The sequence below is a fragment of the Danio aesculapii genome, chromosome 16 (genome assembly GCF_903798145.1).
Source record: "Danio aesculapii chromosome 16, fDanAes4.1, whole genome shotgun sequence".
NCBI classification, from domain to species: domain Eukaryota; kingdom Metazoa; phylum Chordata; class Actinopteri; order Cypriniformes; family Danionidae; genus Danio; species Danio aesculapii.
Genome location: NC_079450.1, coordinates 33,258,972 through 33,279,816, shown reverse-complemented (window position 1 = coordinate 33,279,816; position 20,845 = coordinate 33,258,972). Strand labels below are relative to the sequence as shown.

Sequence of the window (20,845 nt, the reverse complement as noted above, 5' to 3'; positions counted from 1 at the left end):
GACTTTCTGTCAACACATTGAAAATGCTGTTTCAAGGCCTCTCTCAGGACCTTTAAGAGTTGTAGGCTACATCACATTTACTCAGGTTATTATTTTTAAATGGTCCAACAGAAATACATACATTTATCTTAAAATATGAAATAACAATATTTTAGATTAATATAGACTACACAGGCCCATAGCCAGGGGGGTTTGAGTTGTTCGGAAGACTCACCCCTTACTGACATAGGTCCAGAATTTGTTCTATGCATACTCATTTGTCCAATTTTAACTGCTCACAAATAGTGAAAATAAGTCACAGAATCCTCTGATGGCTGTCTGTTTTGATCAATGCAAACAATATTTTTTTCATGAGTCCAACAACCAGCTGTGCAAGAAAACATACAATCTGACGCAAGTGAAGTCATCTTTCACTACTGTATTGTTTTTAAATGGAGGAAAGAGTTTACAAGTAACTTTTATAATAAATCTTGGCCCTTATTCTTGAAACAAAAAATGACCAATGAAAAGCTGCAAACCACCAAAAGTGGACCATATTAAAATTGATTTGAATACTATTTTGGCTATTATTGTTATCCATGAATTTTCAAGTGTACTTTTTACAAGAAAAGCTAGAAAAATTGTAAAGATTTACATAATAATAATAATAATTATTATTATGTTTACATGTTTTAAAAGGGCCACCCGCCCTTTGAATAATAAAAAATGTAAACATAATAAAAATAATTATGGTGCAGTGGTGCAGCGGGTAGCGCTGTCGCCTCACAGCAGGAAGGTCGCTGGGTTCGAGCCTTGGCTGGGTCAGTTGGCATTTCTGTGTGGAGTTTGCATGCTCTCCCCGTGTTTGTTTGGGTTTCCTCTGGGTGCTTCGGTTTCCCCAAGACCAAAGACATGCGCTATAGGTGAATGGGGTAAGCTAAATTGTCCGTATGTGTGTGAATGAGAGTATATGGGTGTTTCCCAGAGATGGGTTGCGGCCGGAAGGGCATCTGCTGCGTAAAACATATGCTGGATAAGTTGGCGGTTCATTCCGCTGTTGAAAAGAAAATGAATAAATTTTTCAAAGGGGCAAATTCTGACTGAAGAAAGTTGAATGTACTGGCCAGTTTGTTATTTGCCTAATAAATGACATTGGTGTACAGTTTTTAATTTAAAACTTTTACTGATTTCTATTTTTTTTTAGAAAAATAAGTACTTAATTCATAATTTTTCATTCTAAATCTTTAGGAAATATCTTTGGCACATGTTTTTATGATGACAATCCAACAAGCTAATCCAACAAAAAATGGTGCTTAAAATGTCACTAAATTGCAGTATTTAAATTTCACAATTAAATAAAAAATGAGGCAAACCACCCCTTTCACCAGGCTGGCTACAGGCCTGACACAGGACTACATACTGCAGGTATTTACCTGATTAATGTATGACTTAAAGAGGAGCAGTTAGCAGACTAAATTTTAATGACGTAATCAACACTTTCAATGTAGATAATATAATTATAATCTCAAACGTATTTGATGATGCTACAGCGCAGACAGAGCAAATGTTTAGCTGATTGTACTGTCAGTAAACAGTAAAGAACCTTGAGAATCGAATGAACTGCGGGTCTTCAGGTGGACCAAATGACCTTGTAAAGGAAATGGTACGTGTTCTGTGAAAAATAACCCATTCTGTGTAACCGGATGTAGTGAAGGGGAATCTGAGGTATGCCTGCCTCCCCCGCCCCTCCTCTCGCCTCCGCCGTTTCTGTCATCTACGACGCATCTCTTCTCGAGCACCGCGACTAGTCCTTCATCTACCTGGCCGCTCATAAAGCCGTTCCCGCTCGCTCAACCGGGGAAACTCCACAGCACCTCAGAGCCGCAGACGTAACGATGCCAGGTACCGAATAACGTCGAGGAGAAAGAAAATATCCTTAAACCACAGCGAGCACAAAGTCACGCTCCGATACGCACGACCACACGCGCGCACGGGAGAGAGCGGTTCACGCGCGGCAGATGCTTCCCCGTCCTCGCTGAGATGATGGCTCTGTGGACGCTCTTCTGCATCCTCGCCATTGTGAAAAGTAAGTTATCTGCTCAGAGCGACGGGAATGAGTCTTTTATTTTTATTAAAACGCGGGTTTGTACCTCGAGTATACATAGTCATATGGTTCTGTCAAAAAAGAAGGATGTTTGGAAGCAGACCTCCTTTTTGGAGATGGAGAGATGTTGGGCGGTGGACTATAAATCTGTAGTCACCCATTGCGATGATGTGATGATATTTCATTTATGACCTCAGTGCATCATGTTGATATTTCCATGTCATCCCGTAAGTTGCGCACACGCATTATAGAATCGCGGCGGCTGCGTGTCGGGCTGTTTCTCATTGTGCGCAGAAGTGCTGAGCAGCGGTTATGATAATAATACATATCATTATTGCAATGAGCCGCAACCGCCACAACTGCCGAGATGTGATTTTTACAGTCTCTCTGGGGTCGCCTCTTGACGAAGATAACATTTAATTTGTGTTTATCACTCGCTGGAATTAATTGGAGAGCTGCAAAAGCTTGTGTGAAATTAATGTTCATGTTGGTTGCAGAAATGCCTGTGCGTGAGGGAAACGTAAGACATGGGTCTTTAAGCCCCTGATGCATGCATTATTAAATCACAGCTGAAAAAGAAAACTTTAATGTTTCGTTTTAGAGAGAACATAATTATCTCCAAACATTATGAATTTAGAATTGTGTTTAATAGTATTTAAAGGGGAAAATATGCACCTGGGTAAAATAGAAGTTTTGGATTTTAAGCGGATTTTAAACAATGTTTTTTATTTCATGAAAATGTGTCACATTTATTATTATTATTTCAATCTATAAATGACTATTCTAGAATTTACAGGAGACCCACAATAAAATATCATTCCACACTACAAAAGATTATATACAGCAAATATTATTGTCAAGCAAATTTACAAGAAGATTCATTTGATGACATGTTAAATTACATTTTTTTATAGGATCACGTTGTAATTGTGTTAATTGTAGTTTTATACAGTTTTTTGTTATACAATTAGTTTTTAAGGGTTTTCACCTTTTTTGTTGTATAGGAAAGTGAAGATTTTTATACAGAAAGTCTGGGGAGCAGAGATTAGCAAAGGACCTTGAGCGGAGAATCGAACTCAGGTCGCTGTAAGCACCTCAGTACTATGGGTCCACGCACTAACCACTAGGCTATTGGCACCAACTTAAATCTTTATACTCTGACATTATCCTTCAAACCCCTTTTATTTATTTGTCAGCAGGTTTTCAATCTGTGATACAATTTAGGACACATTTCAATTTTACATAATTTAATATACTGGTTACACTGAATGAATATGCAACATTATTACATTTAATATCATTTCTATGTACATAACATCACTTTCATAAATTTTATTTGATGCAGACACTATAATTAGATGTCTCACCTTTGACAAATACAGGAGCATACAGCCTGATCTCACGAGAAAACGTAAGTATTTTACGTTTTGACAGTTTAGTGGCTAATTCGTTCGAATTCGTACGAGTTTAGTCGTACGAAATTGTACGATTTTAAAAAGTAGGCGTGGCACCTAGCCCCACCCCTAAGCCCAACCGTCATTGGCGGATGAGCAAATCGCACTAAATTGTACGAATTAGATCGTACGAATTCATACGAATTAGCCACTAAATCAAAAAATTACGAATTGCCGTGAGATTGTGTTGGAGTATAAGACCCTTAATGAATTATAATCTCTAATTGTAACTGCTTACTTGCGTTTACACAGATCTTCAGTGTCTTTAAAATAAATCCCCAGTGTTGTTACTAAGCTTTTGCATAATAAAGAAATTACATATTTACTTCATTTTAAATATTCTTAGACATAATCTTCATAGGCCAGAACTGAACTGAACTGAATTCCTCAGTGTTCAATGTAGTGTAAAGATGTGTTTTCACTGTGGGAAGTACACTGTACATTACAAATAATGCTTGAATCAATGTGTTGACAATCTTACTGTTTTTCCACACTGTACATATACAGCAAATATTAAAAAAACTGAATTTATACAGTTAGAGATTCATAACTACATGCTGAAATGTAAAGAAACTGAACATGATTCAATGACCTGACACTCACGGTAAAGCTCTCTTTCCTTTATTAATCACAAGTAAACATAAGTTTATATTAAACATAAGTTAACATTAACATTGGTTGGTAGTAAATAGGCCCAGACGTGCGTGTAGAAATCTGCAGATTTTTAGCCCATCATTGAGTCTTTTTAATTACTTGTGTAAATGTGTGTACATTTATATTTATTCAGTTGTTTTATTTAATTTCAGTAATATTATTGACTAATATGAAAATGTTCTTATGGTTTATTTACAATACAGTTTGTAAAGTAATATTTTCCTTTAGATCTATTAAATGAAAGACTTGCTTTGTTTACCAAATAAGTGGATCTAAATTGATTTGCATTGTAAACACTAAATAAAAGTTAAAAAGGTATTATTTTTTATTTCATACAATACGTTTTTGGCAATGCAGTGGCGCAGTAGGTAGTGCTGTTGCCTCACAGCAAGAAGGTGACTGGTTCGAGCCTCGGCTGGGTCAGTTGGTGTTTCTGTGTGGAGTTTGCATGTTCTCCCTGTGTTCGCGTGGGTTTCCTCCGGGTGCTCCGGTTTCCCCCACAGTATAAAGACATGCAGTACAGGTGAATTGGGTAGGCTAAATTGTAAGTAGTGTGTGAGTGTGTGTGGATGTTTTGCAGAGATGGGTTGCGGCTGGAAGGGCATCCGCTGCGTAAAACAAATGCTGGATAAGTTGGCGGTTCATTCCACTGTGGCGACCCCAGCATAATAAAGGGACTAAGCCGACAAGAAAATCAATTAATATTAAGTTTTTAGTTATGATACAAAATCATTCCACATAAATCCGTAGATTTTTTACAAAATTATGCGCAGAAATAGCAAATAATGTCCGCAGATTCTGTCTGGCCCTGTAGTAAAAAAAACAAAACATTTGGAGTGGTATACTGAAAACAAACATCCAGATCCAGTCTTTTTATTACACGCAGTTTATGCATTGACAATGCAAAAGTAAATCATATATGCAAATAGTATTTATTTATTCAAAAATCTTACATATTTCTTACCTTTAAGGATGAACTGGATGTAAAATATCATTCTGAATAGTTAAAAAAAAAACATTTCAAGGGATTTAGAAAGAAGCAATGATGTAAAATTTGGATACCGTGAACATGATTTTAGAGTTAAAGTAGTTTGTATAAAGGGATACAAAAGATTTGAGAAGCTTAAAAAGTGATGACTGTAAAAGTTTGACTCTGTAAACATACTTTTGTAGTTTTTAAGAGTAAACATAATTTTAGTTTGAATCATTTCAATAAATTGCTTGATTTTGAATCAGATTGTTGAGATTTTGCCACATTTTTTGCTATCTGTTTTTTTTTTCTTTCTGTGATGTAATGATTGCAATTCCCCCTGTAGAAAAAAAACTGAAGAAGCTTAGTATGAAAAAAGTGCACATGTACACACACACACACACACACACATCGCATACTGCTGAAAATCGGCTTAGGTCCTCCATTCTAAGTGTCAGACCCCAGAAGGCTAATTCAGTTAATTAACTCTGACTACAAGCAAATGAGTAAAAGAACGAGTGACCGTCTGATGTGTAGTGAAAGGTTTGTTAGGGTCAGAAAAAAAGGAGGGTCTTCGCTCCACCAATACATAATCCACTTTTTTTTGTTTGAGCTGGAGGCATAGGCATGTTTTCGTAACAACAGAGGAAGGTCAGACGAAGCACTAATACATTAACATAGTGTATTAGACTTACAAAGCACTTAATGCAGTAACCCACCTAGTCACATTAGATCATCATTAACTGGAGAGGACTGAAAGGGTTGTTATGGTGATGAACAGACATGCGTCCAGTGTGTGAATGACTGGGGTTATGTAATGCACACATAAGGACTATAGCATTGGTCTGAGGCCTGTTCTCTCATTAAGTGGCATCAAGTCAGAAGCATTGACCTGTATTACATGTTGAGCTTTTTTTAAGCTACAATGCAACACTCTGCACTGGTGAACTCATCTTTTTGGAAATTATTTCTTACAGTGCTTACTCTTTTCAGGAAAATAGTCACCATACTTTTAAATTTCTGTTCTCTTGCTAAATTTTAAAAAGGCGAAACATTGTAGTAAATGTAAAGTGACGGTTCGTCAAGAAATCCAAAATGATTAAATTTCATGTAATCCCAAATCCCTAATAATGGATATTTTTAAGTCTCATTCATTCATTCATTTTCTTTTTCGGCTAAGTCCCTTTATTATTCCGGGGTCGCCACAGCGGAATGAACCGCCAACTTATCCAGCACATGCTTTACGCAGCGGATGCCCTTCCAGCTGCAACCTATCTCTGGGAAACATCCATACGCACTCACTCATACTCATACACTATGAACAATTTACCCTGAATCCTAATTCACCTATACCACATGTCTTTGGACTGTGGGGGAAACCAGAGCACCCGGAGGAAACCCACTCGAACGCATGGAGAACATGCAAACTCCACACAGAAATGCCAACTGACCCAGCCGAGGCTCGAACCAGCGACCTTCTTGCTGTGAGCTCTACCTACTGCTTCACTGCGTTGCCATATTTTTAAGTCTATTAAAACCCAAAATTTTAGACTTCAGAGTTATGAAAAGATCATAAAAGTGGTTCGTATGATATGAGAAGCTGAATTAAAAATGTTCTAAGAGATGGCAGATTTTTCTATTTGAGTATAAGTCTAAATTAAATCCGTTTACCATATCAAGCGGTGGTATCTCCTCAGAAAAGATTAAATAAAACTGCATTGATTCCTTTTACAATGTCCTTTATAAGCTTTCCCAACCATCAAAGTGTTGTTTTTACAGACTTTAAATGGAAGGATCTCTCAGGTTTCATCAAAATAGGTTTTGAACAGTTTTGAAAATGAATAAATGCTTTACAGGTTTAAATTTGCACAAGGTTTTTTGAGTAAATAAAGAATTTTTACAACATTTTCCTAGGCGTATTTGGTGTAAAATACAAGTAGCTTGAGTAGGGCTGGGCGATTTGGCCTAAAGTCAAAATCTCGATTAATTAAACATTTGAACTCAATTACGATTAATGAACTATATTTAAATTTGTTATTTATCTTTTGCGCATGCCGTGCCACCTTCACTCGTCAACGCTACCAAACTGACCAATCACAGAGCTTGCGCTATGCGTTGCCACAACGTGTAGTTACATTTTTTGAGAGGTCGGTGTCGACATCAGTCACAGCGAGGGGTATGCGAGCACGTGAAGGCTACGCCAGACCATATGCTGTGCTCAACGCAGAAGTGTAAACATGAATTAATTCAACGATCTATGGACATGCCTGATTCTGTTTACCTGGAAGATGTGCGATAAAATCGATTAATGCACAGGTAGTTTTAATCAGTTTTGATCACATTTAGAAATAAATGCACCAAAACATTAGTAGTAACCATAGTAACCCTGTATCAGTTGCTGGAGGCTTCATTTCTCTCGGTGATCTCCAGAACATAGACATGTGCTTCACCAGGGAGCCGATGTTGATCAGCCAAGTTGCAAATATGATCAAAAATGTTTGCGAAGACGTAGCTAACGTGTTACTATGATGAGTAATGCCTGTGTCATTTAGATGTGCAAATATGAGCTTTTGTCACTTCGTTCTTTGCCGTGCATTTAAATCTGTTACCAAACCATTGATTATACCTTACAGACAGTTGAAGTCAGAATTATTAAACCCCATGAATTATTAGCCCCCCTGTTTATTTTTTTTCCCCAATTTCTGTTTAGGGGAGAGCAGAATTTTTTTTAACACATTTCTAAACATAATAGTTTTAATAACTCATTTCTAATAACTGATTAATTTTATCTTTGCTATGATGACAGTAGATAATATTTTACTAGATATTTTTCAAGACACTTCTATACAGCTTAAAGTGACATTTAAAGGCTTAACTAGGTTAATAAGGTTAACTAGGCAGGTTAAGGTAATTAGGCAAGTTATTGTATAATGATGGTTTGTTCTGTAGACTATCGAAAAAAATATAGGCTAAAGGGGCTAATATTATTGAACCTACAAATGTTTTTTTTTTTTACTTACAAACTGCTTTTATTCTAGCTGAAATAAAATAAATAAGACTTTCTCCAGAAGAAAAAATATCAGACCTACTGTGAAAAATTTCTAGGTGTTTAAACATCATTTGGGGGGAAAAAAAATTCAATGGGGAGGGGGGGAGGGGGTAATAATTCTGACTTTACCTGTATGTCAATATTCTGTATGTCTCAAAATGTTTTAATATATATAAAATCTGTTAATTCAATTCAGTTCACTACCAAACAAAGCACATTTTCTGTCCAACCAGTGAAATATTTCTTCCCAGCAAAAGTGCTCTACAGGCATAAAGCAGGACAAAAAGGCACATATTCATAGGCATGCTCCCAGCCAAAATATATGGGGAATCAATACTCAGCTCCTCTCACCTCGTCCATTCTGCCCACGCTTTAACTGTAATTAATGTCAGCAACTCTGTCCTGGCTCTGCTTTGCTGTGAACGTCTCCTCTCTTTATCAAGGAGGAGCAGATTTGGCAGTGATTTGGACTAAATACAGCCCCAGCCTTGAGGGAGCCATAAAAACAGACAAAGCCTGTTGTGGAGTGACTTATGGCCCACCTTTATCTCACGGCTGATCGATGGCGGAGATGCAGAGGGTCGAGTCCTTTCCACCTCCTGCATTAAAGCGCTGCTGCAAACTCACAGCCAGACTTTAAAGCATACCACTACATAAGCCAAAGATGATAGCGATGTATGAATGTTTTCTCAAAGGGGCAGCGGATGGTGGAACAGCAGGCAGGCTCTGGCAAGCAATTGTCAGGCAAGAAGCAGCGTTTGGTGTGTTGCTTCAAAAATGAGACAGATCTCAAACCTGCAGGCCTGCATACTAATCAAATTACATGTACTCAAACTTGCTCATGCATGTATCACTGTCTTTTCCCATTTGCACACGCGCATAAAGACATGCGCATTTTGAGGGGTCAATAAAGAGCAGAGTGAAGGTGCGGATGGGAGGTTCACCTCCTGGGCTATTTTTAGCGTTTATTATTCACACCTCAGCGCACACACACACACACACTCCTCCTCGCAGAGTCTGTGTCTCTTCCTTACTTTCGGTTAAACACACTGACTCTCAAAGGACTTTCAAGGACGTTCTGACATCTTTTTTAGTAGGCAACTACTGATCCCCAGCATGCCTACGAGAGAGTTTACCGAATTGAATTTCTCAATCTAGCTTAAATAGTTTGTTCACCCTGAAATGTAAAACTCTACTGTGATTACCTGTCTCTGATATCATTCCAAATTAATTTATTCATTCATTTTCTTTTGGCTTAGTTCCTTATTTATCAGAGATTGCCACAGTGGAATGAACTACCAACTATTCCAGCATGTTTTACACAACGGTTTCCCTTCCAGCCGCAACCTAGTACTGGTAAACACCCATACACACTCTCATTCACACACACACACACAGTCAAACACTACGGCCAATTTAGTTTATCCAATTCACCTACAGTATAGCGCATGTCTTTGGGTTGCGGGGGTAATTGTGGAACATGCCAAATCCTGTTTGTATTTTGTGGAACATACTGTAATGAGAACATGTAGATGTATACCAGAGATTTCAAGCTATAAAAATGAGCAGCATAAATGTATCTGTACTACAAAAAGACTCATTGGGGTCATAGCTCTTATGCAGGGGTTTATGAATTTATTACTTTTTAAAGACCTTTTTAAGGCTAAAGGCCAATTTCTGCATCGTCTTTACAGTACATACTCCCAATACAGTCACATACTGTACCCTTTGCCATACCATGACACAAACCCTGACAAGCACCTCTCAAATGTAACTGTACGTTGCAATGACATGGAGCACAAGATCAGTGATTGGTCAGCTTGCCTAATGATTAACATTTCACAGTTTTTACTTTTACTTATGGCCTCAGAATGCTGCCCCAATTTAAGCAGGAATCGGGTCTAAAGGTGTGGAGTTGGGGTAATGGAGGTATGCTGAAATTCAAGAGTTCACACTTAGCTGATGATTGATTATAAAGCGTGTATGGCATGCTGTCCTGGGAGAGAGCCCTGAGCTAAGAATATCCTCGATCCTTGCTGTGAGGTGACAGTGCTAACCACTGGGTCGCCGTGCCACCCTATCAGGAGAAAGGGGAGGAGTAGGGGTGGAAGGGGGGATTCTTCAAGACGAAGATTAAAAAACTCTGGATATTTATAGTGAGTTAGAATTTCTCTGATTGTTGTAATTCGAGTAGCTAATGCGGGACCAACTGTGATCAATCATAAGCACGTGATGCTCTCCAAATTAGTTTATAAAAAAAACTGCACGTCGAGAGATCACTAAAGTAGGACCTTCTTGATTATTTACAGGGGTTTGATCTTATTCTTATTGCATAATAGTATGGTTGTCAATAATGAATTAGCCTGGTCAAAAAAACCTGCACACGGCTCCTCCAGAAATTCCTCCAGAAATCACTTACTAATTTGAAAGCACACAACTATACAATACTTATAAATAATCTAATTTCTCCGTCCCTCCGTCATTCAGCTTATAACCTGAGAACTACTCCGACTGGCTTACTGAGTCTTCCAGAGCTAGTTCAGTCAATTTGTAAACCAACGATTCACAGTGCATTTTTAAACCAGACCAAGCCATTCATCGAAATGATCTGACAAAAGATCTATTTGTTCGCAAATTGGACATCAATATTCTCATGAACTTACTTAGATGAGCTAAGAACACTATGTACATACAAACATAGGTTCATTCTGAAAACATAGCCTTATGTACTTTTCTGGAGATTGCAAATGATGTAGCCAGAAGTACGTATGGCTGCATTTAGTTTTTTAAATGAACGCTTCAGGGAGGTATGATGCCGTTCCTTTTCACACTTACCAGCTAACCTCTTACCTCCATATGGATGGCTTTTCCACTGTTACCAGTTTGTCCAAGTAGCTAGGTTATTAGGTCAGTCGATCGGTCAGTCATTCAGTCAGTCAAACAGTCAGTTGACAGCGGCATCTGGTGGATTTATGCAAAAAGAGCAGGTGTGAATGGCACTCGTGAGAGAAATTTGAGCATACACAGCGGCCTCTGGTGAATTTGAGAAAACAAAAACTGCAAACAACGTAGCTCCTGGGACGTATTTGGTGCTCTCCAGAAATGTACATAGAGGTCATTTTCAGAATGAGCCTGGGTTGGTACATACATACAGTATCCAGTACCAATATATAAATAAATACATTTTAAGCCATATTGACCACTTTTATGCTACTTTCATAGCTCACAGGGTTACAATCAATTTTAATTGCATGTTTATTTTTGTGGAATGCAGGTTTAGAATTGTTGTTGTTGTTTTTAAAGAAAATCAATCCCCACCTCATAGAACAATTATGGTTTTACATGAAGTCAGATTGACATAGACATGTTCAATCTATTAAAATTTACAGTACACAACCAATATAATTAAATACTGCTCTTTTCAACATTCTTATTCTGCTCTATAGCAATTCTGAACTGTTGAACCACAGGCACGTACACTGACATACACACACACAATACCCTTTTGTCTATTTCCTTCGCTTTATCTTGTCTTTGTTTCAGTATTTTGCTGTTTCATGTAGAGAATGTCGCTTATATGTTCTCATAACATGCTTGCGTTGTGCTCTCGTCATCTAATCTGTATGTCAGTCATGCTGGCTCAACACTTCAGCTTATCTTGATAAGGCAGTTATCCAGCGCTCTGGTCTGCTCATATCTCTGATCCACAGACCATTTCGGCAACCAGCAAATGATACTGAAGTTTTTGGATTTCACACATATATCCAACCATCATGTCCTGCATGCTAATCTTCTGCAGCAAGTATAATATCTATCATAAATGCTTGCTGATCAGCAGCCGCCAAGAACCAATTGAGCGGCAGAAAGACAGAGTATATACAGGAATCAGAGAGTGAAATGCAATACTTTTTAAGACTTTTTAAGAGTCTTTCTATAAATTGTGAGAACTTAAAACCACTTTAGGTTTCAACTGGAAACACTGGCGAGATTTTAACTTACAGTATATTCACTAAATATTAATGCAAGAAAATAATCCAAAACTAAAACATTATTTATATACTGAATAAAAATCTATTAAATCTAGCTAATTCAGCAGGTTGGCTCCTATAGAACTCCAGAAATAATGGTGTTGCCTTGGTTGATGCGGTAAACAAAGCAGCATGATGTCAAATCCATTAGGATTTCATTGATTTCATAAACTACACAGCATCTTAATATTAGCAGTCTTAATTCAGGCAAACTTTAGCATACAACCATACATTGCGTAATCAAAAATGATATAAAATGTAATACCTTGTAAAATAGCATTTAAGACTTTTTAATACTTTTTAAGGGGATTAAATTTCTATTCATTGATTTATCAACTTTAAATGCTATTTAATACCCTGGGGACACCCTGAAAGAGTTTTAAAACTAGCTTATGACAACAGTGTATATGGTACCATATAGTTGTATTTGTATATGTATTTATTTTGGTATCACAGAGGCAGTAAAATAAGGATTATAGCAAATAGGGTCATTATTAATAATATTTGTATACGTCGGCGCCAATAGCCTAGTGGTTAAGTGCGCCGACATATAGCACCATGGTGCTCATGGCGACCCGAGTTCGATTCCCGGCTCGAGGTCCTTTGCCAACCCTTCCCTTCTCTCTGCTCCCAGTACTTTCCTGTCTGAAATCTCCACTGTCCTATCTCAATTAAAGGTGAAAAAACCCCCAAAAATTATAAAAAAATTAAAAATAAATAATACTTGTATATTATATAAAGCCAATTATTCTTTTTTCACTTTGCTCAAGATGAATATAATACTGAACTGCTAATATAGATTCATAATTTAGAAAGAAAACATTATTCACCAGATGCTAAGTGAGGTAAAAAGCACAGAGAACTATGACTCAGCAAAGACCTTATAAATATTCATAACTTTACCTTATTTATTTTTGGTTGAGCTATTGTTCTTATATTCTGTAAAGCACATGCCCAACTATGACATTCTTTAATCTGAGGTTTTCTGTTTTGCTTGTTTTGTTTTTGAGATTTGAAGAATGTTCTTCAAAAAAAAAAAGAGCGCAAACAATGTGAAAAACAGGCTTTTTTAATCCATTTAGTATTGCTGGAATATGTTATATATTCGTAAAGGGTTCTGATTACAGATTATATCACTTTTAATGCTGTCAAATAAAAAATGCCAATAAATAAATGTAAAACATTGGAATGTAAATCATTTATGTGCAAAACAATGAATTATCTAAAAAATAAAAATACATTTATTTAGCTAAAATATACATGCATCACTAGTAGGGATGTACAATTGATTTATTTAAATGTGAAAGCTGATAACTTATATTATTGAAGGTCCAAAAGGACTATGAGATGAACTATTAGAATGTTTAAATTACAATACTGATGGAAAAAAACTACTAAAAAAGTAACTTTTTTCATAATAATAATATTTCACAACGGTAAATAAAAACATTTAAACACTCACAAAATAAACGTAATATGCAATATGATAATGGCTGTGTAAAAAACACATTAAATACACAAAACACTACAGGACGCCCATGATCAGGTGTATTAATTTCTAATGAGCTGCTGTTTTTTTAATCCAGATGTGCCCATGTGCAGCCAAGCCAATGTTCCTTTTTGATGAGCACAAACAAGCTCGGACAAGCCATTTCAAATCAGCCAGACATCAACCTGCCAACACAAGCTGGACTAATTGCAAACACTCAATTTTCACAAACGGTGTCTATGGAGCGTATAGTGAAGGTACAGAAGACATAAACCAGATACAGCAGACAACAATGTAGGGAATGAAGGGAAGCATAACAATAAAACAGGTTAAAGTGCTATCGATCCTTTTACAGCACATTTAAAGAGGGCACTGAACGTTCATAGAGAATAGGAGTGTTGTTGAACTACTTAAAGGCTGATTTGATCCAAGAATTTTTAGCTTTTAGAATATTTGTGACTATGATATGAAATGATATGTTGGCTGTGTTCAATTTTACTGTCTGCATAAACAAGCACTACAGCCAGTGAAATGGCTGTATTCAAGGCTATATTTGCATGGGATATAAATGTTCAAATTCCAGATGTCATATTTGTCAAGGATACTATGAAAGGTATACAAACAGACATCATATCTACTTCCATATAATTGCCACCTCAGAATTATCAAACAGTACATGTCTACTTTATATGAAGGAACATGGCAGAAATTCCTACCTTGAAGGCTTGGTTTATGCTAAAATGAAAATCATTCATTCATTAACTTTCCTTGAGCTTAGTCTCTATTTTAAAGGTCGCCACAGTGGAATGAACTGCCAACTATTCCAGCTGATGTTTTTATGCAGCGTATGGCCTTCCAGCCTCAATCTAGTACTGGGAAACACTTATTCATACTCATTCACACATCCAGACTCATGCACTAGGGACAATTAAGTTTATTCAATTCACCCGTATCTCCTCAAAGTCTCCTTAAGGAAAGTCATTTCTCTCGATGGCCATCTCTGACAAAAGATCTATTTGATCAAAAGATCAATATTCTCATTAACTTACTTAGACGAGCTAAGAACACTATTTATTTACCAGCATAAGCTCATTCTAAAAAAGCGTAGCCCTATATATATTTCTGGAGATCATGAATAATGCACCTCTTGGGCAGTATGCTCTGGCATTTTTTTCTCAATGGGGAAACATCAAATTCTCTAAAATTGCTTGCCAAGCTTACGATCAAATGTCATATTAGGAATCGCCAATAAAAATGACCAAAAACTTTCCCTTTAGATTAATTTCTAAACATTTTAATCACGCAGAAACCCCAGCCTGATCTCACGAGAAAACGTAAGTATTTTACGTTTCGTCAGTTTAGTGGCTGAACTCAAACTTAAAAGGAGGCGTGGCACCTAAGCCCACCCCTAAACCCAACCGTCATTGAGGGATGAGCAAATCGTGCTAAATTGTACGAATTAGATCGTACAAATTCATAGGAATTAGCCACTAAATCAAAAAAATACGAATTGCCGTGAGATTGTGTTGGAAACTCACATTTGGTCGAGCCCCTCCCTCGGAGAATCATCAGTCTATAGCGATCACTGATTGACTCCTGTACTAGAACGCAGGGCTTCACTCGCCATGTTGACCGTTACACTTTTTACCATTCAAAACTATACAAGTGACACGTCTTGTGTATTTTATAGTCTTTAACTACATGTCTTTGAACTGTGAGGGAAATTAGAGCACCCATGGAAACCCATGTAGAACATGCAAACTCCACTCAGAAAAGCCAACTGGCCCAGCCAGGAATCGAACCAGCGACCTTCTTGCTGTGAGGCAACAGTGCTAACCACTGAGCCACCATGCCACCCCAAAAACAAAAATTCTTTTATTACAGTTTTTCTCAGTCGCTTTGGTGCATTTCTCACAACACTATTTACATTTGCACAACAGTTAATGCATTTCTCAAAACAATTAGTACAAACTGCTAATAAATCACCACTAGTAAAACCTAGTTGATAACCTGCAAAAGCGTATCACTTGCTAGAAATGGAGAGCTCATTCCTCAAAAGCAAGCATTCATGTCAATGAAAGTGTCAGTGTCATCAAGATGAAAACTCCTGACACCATTGTTTATGAACGAGATAGTCAAATGGTTTTGTCATGTTTTCATTATGACAGTATACTCTGTATTTTTTCCAATAGAAAAAAGTCAGATTTTGGTGACACTTCCTGAAAATGCTCAAGACAGAACTACATACTATTTGCACAGCCATTTGAAAACTACAGTAAAGTTAGAATTCACTGCATTTAGTGAGGTATCTGTGTACAAGACACTGAATATGTATGCTTCACATTTTTACTGCAGAATGCTCTTTACAATTCCAGTTTATTCAGCATTGTGCAAAAGAATAAATACACCCTAATTTACAACAAACATAAACTCCCATTAGGTAGAGCTGTGCACAACTGTAAACAATAGTGCAGTACATGTTGGAACTGAATCTACAACATACACCGGTCTGTAAATCATTCATGAAATTTTTCAATTTAGAAGACATTTTCAGGAAAAAAAAAGATTTAAAATGTTTTATAAAACTTGCTTGACAGATTTTGACAACTAGTTCAACATTTTTGTATGTAATGACTCAAGTAATGAAATGAAGACTATTAGTTTGATATGGAATGACTATTCAGCATTCACAAGTTTAGCTAATTTTGACTGACATGACAATGTTAATTCTCAATGATAATGTTATAAAACAGCAGAGAGTTGTATGAAAGCAATTGATGCATGTCCAAAAGCATTTGCAATTTGTTGGAAGGAATAAGAAACTGCTACTATGATGTGCACAAATGACATGGTTTTGAGAAATGCATTAACTGCTGTGCAAATGTAAATAGTGTTGTGAGAAATGCACCAAAGCGACTAAGAAAAACTAATTACTCCCCGTCATGTTGTTCCAAACCCCTGAGACTTTTGTTCATCTTCACAATACAAATTAAGATTTTTTTCCTGATTCACTCAATTTCCAGAAAGGTCCCAGATAACATCCTTAAAATAGACCACAGTGTAAAAAATACAAGGTTCCATACAATTCATTCATGTTGTCCCAACACAAATTGAGTGAACTTAACACTTTTAACAAATTTATGTGGATTGAACATAAAAAAAATAAGTTGTCCAATGAAATCGCAAGAATTGTGTTGTTTCAGCTCATTTTAAATAAGTAGCTTGAACGAGCAAAAAAGAAAACCGTGCGTACAGTTCAATCTGAAATATATATATTCAACAGTTTCTTCTCCTCAGTGTCAGTATAGGGTGCAGCATCTTGTGAGCAATATACTGACACTGAGGAGAAGAAACTGATTAACATTTTGTGCTTTATGTGCGCACAAAAGAATACTAGTGGCTTGATAATATCCCGATTGAACCACTGAAGACATAATCGTCTGTTTTAAGAATGTGTTTTTGTATTTCTCTGGACTTTGAAGAGTTGGAAGATCATGGAGGTCTCAGATTTCAGCTAAAATATTGTAATTTGTGTTCGAAACATGAAGGAAAATCTCAGTGGTTTGGAACAACATGAGGGTGAGTAATTAATAACAGAATTTTCTTTATTGTTTTTGAACACTATCACATTCAGATGTGTGTTGTTGACCCAATCTAATTTCACAGGTTTCATGTAAAGACTTTTGGCTGTTATAGTTAAACACACAGTGTTTCAGAGGATACTCCATTTGATAGCATGTGCAAATGACGCATGTGCTCTTGAAATATTCATCGATGTTTAGTATCTGTGCTATTTCTTTCTACAACGTAACAGCAATAAGAAATGATTTCATAAGCGTTTAAATGTTTAAGATAGAGCTGAACATTTTTGATTATTACACGCACTAGCTGGTGTGGACATCTATGCTTTTTGGCAAAGTAGCTGTTGTTTTGACTCCTGTTTCATTTCCAACTGTGAAACTATTATCTAGTGTAGGCGTCTGTGCTTTTTGGCCAAGTAGCTGTTGTTTTTGTCTCCTCTATTTCATTTCCAACTGTGAAACTACTAGCCAGTGTGGACGTCTATGGTTTTTGGCAATCTCATTCTCAGGTAGTTGTTGTTTAGTCTCCTGTGTTTCTTTTCCAACTGTGAAACTAGCAGCCTAGTGGAGTGTTGACACCTTGTAAACAAACCAATTACTGCAGAATATGTGGTAAAAATATCTGCGCACATACAGTATTGGTGCATACAGATAAAGAAATTCATGCTATAGTATTATGGAGGGCATTTGGGGTCAAAAATAGTCAAACAAAATGAATGATCTTTGAAACAATATTCACTGTTTGACTGTGCTTATAGGCTGCAATTTTGATCTTCGGTATACATAGACATGCAGTTTTTTACCTTGTTGAGGAGGTTTCATTATTATAATGTTTAATTTTCATGTATATATTGTCTGATTTTTGATTACAGTACGTACAGTATATGCCAGTATACAATATCCTTCATGAGTAAACATGATGCCAGATGTTCATACACATACAGTATATATAGACAGAGCGCAATGCATCATAATTTGAAGGTTATGCCAATGGCTCCATTGACTTTGCACATTTACTCATTTAGCTGACGATTTTATCCAAAGTTACTTTCAAGGATAAAATATGGATAAAAGAACCACTTCAAATCCTCAAATAGTAGCAGACTATAAATGATATCTCTAAGCTACTAAATCTACAATTCCTTTTTCCTCCAAGCATATGGAGAGGAGGAGAGAGTATGTCCTACAGGTGGTTTGTCAAATAACAAAAAAATAAAATAAAAACAGCTATGTGACAAGGTGAACCGTAAACAAGCTGAAAAGAAATCCAGAACTACATTTTATAAGCTGTCAACCCCCATGAAATCAGTATTTAAGGGCACAAAAGTAGAGTGCAGGTTTGAAACTACCATCACACCCACTGGAATGAAGAGAAGAGGTGAGGGGAGGAAATATATAGGGAAACTAAACTGTATTGGTCTATGTCAGCTCTTTTCTTACCTGGGCCTTTTGTTGGAGAAATGATCCAACTCGATGTGAAACACTTTTTTTACACCTTTTTTTTTTTTACCAAATAATGGTGGAATAAGCTGTCACATATAACAGTACGCACACAAAAAAACATAACAGCACATCTTTTTGCTTCATCAACATTTTTCTGCTTTACCCACAAGTTGCATACTGTCAAAATCATTTCTTCTTACAGAAATATAATGTATAAAACTGCATATTGAAAATTTGACTTTTCAGTAGCAAAATGTTCACCTCACACAGGCATACTGAGTGTCAGGATACCACAATTCACTTATTCTTACAGCTGATGTGTCGCGTTTATTACCTACACTCTCAGAAATAAAGGTACAGGGGCTGTCACTGTGGCAGTGTCTTTTCAAAAGGTACATATTTGTCCCTGAAGGTTCCATAATGGTACCTCAAATGTACTTTTTAGGTACATTTGGGTACTAATATGGACCTTTTAGGTACCACTGTAGACTATTTGGGTACAAATATGTATGTTTTAAAATGGTACTGCCCCAGTGACAGCTCCTCTACCTTTATTTCTGAGAGTGTACAGTATTTGCACATTTGTCACCTTAAAGACTGGATTTTACAGTTTGGTAGCTTATAAAAACTCAGATCTGGGCTTATATAGCTTGTTAACTGTATTCCAAAAACCTGCTGTGTGACATTCTTCTGTTTTTTTGTTATAAGTCAGAAATGACAAGGAGGCAGCCTTGTTTACCTCCTTGGTGTGGATGTGGCCTAAATGTACTCAGTTTCCATACCAGTGGTAGGAATATGGTTCGTGAGTCACATGTGGCTCTTTGACCAAAAATACGAGGCTCTCTAGCTGTAATAATATTTTACAGTTTAAAAAAATTATAACCATCACTAGAAATCAGTTTCTTATTGAAAATACAATTGCATTTCCCTTTTTTAATTGTAATTGGTTTACAGCAAAATGAATAAAATTAAAAAGACGCTTTGACCAATGGATAAACTTGATATGCAACACCATTAAAAGCAAACAACCTGTGTTTCTTCATTCAGGCCTTGCTCAATATGTGATGCTTCATATTTGTTTATTTTTAAGTAGTGCATGGACATAAATTAAGGTTTTGCTGAAACCTGAATTATTTATAGTAGTAAAATGTTTGTGTGTGTGTGTGTGTATACATATATACAGTTGAAGTCAGAATTATTAGCCCCCCTGTTAATTTTTTAGGCAAGTTATTGTATTGTATTGTATTGTTCTGTAGACTATCAAAAAATATAGGTTAAAGGGGCTAATAATTCTGACCTTAACATGGTTTTTAAAAATTACTTTTAAAACTGCTTTTATTGTAGCCGAAGAAAAACAATAAGACTTTCTCCAGAAGAAAAAATATTATCAGAAATACTGTGAAAATTCCCTTGCTCTGTTAAACATAAATTGGAAAATATTTAAATAAAAAAAATTCAAAGGGGCTAATAACTGACTTCAACTGTATATACCCCAATGGCTCTTTAAAAATGCATTTGCCAAAAACTTCTAAAATGGCTCTTTGCTGAAAAAAAGGGTCCCTACCCCTGGTCTATACCAACATACTATCACATTCTATATGCAAATAATATCAAATGCAACAATTTTATCAACTTCTGTGCTTGTAGTTTTTGTTTAGAAACCTTTCATATGAAAGACACTTTCAAAACTGTCATTGCTGACACAAAATTCAAATTTCATTTGGTTTCAGTTTTGGCCCTAAACATCTTCCTTTTTTATAGAAATGTGTGCAAAACTGCCAATCAAATTTCATGTTCCATTTGTACCCTGCTTCCTTTCAAAATTGCTGCCATGGTCAAACTATTCATGCTGATAATTTAATGTAACTTGTCATTTAAAGACTTTTGGCCTTCAGATAACTAAAAACCTGCTACTATAGCTAACTACAGCTACAAATTCAAAAGAGATCAATATTCTGTAAATTTCTCGATAAAATAAAAACAAATCGTAGAATATAAAAACTTATCAAAACACCTCCATTATCCATTCAAATGCACAATAAAACCTAAATGGACATTCATAAAAAAAAGTAGCATACGCTGAAATCATTTGTC

At 36.3% G+C, this 20,845-nt stretch overlaps 1 protein-coding gene across 1 annotated transcript in view; it reads left to right on the top strand.

Annotated features, from left to right (window-relative positions):
• Nucleotides 1-1,745: 1,745 nt before the first annotated feature.
• Nucleotides 1,746-20,845, top strand: part of chrnb2 (cholinergic receptor, nicotinic, beta 2) — a 60,512-nt gene continuing 41,412 nt past the window's right edge. The window contains exon 1 of the mRNA XM_056475305.1: nt 1,746-2,065. Coding sequence (XP_056331280.1) covers nt 2,020-2,065 — 46 coding nt within the window. The 5' untranslated portion in view covers nt 1,746-2,019. The remainder of the gene's footprint in view (nt 2,066-20,845) is intronic.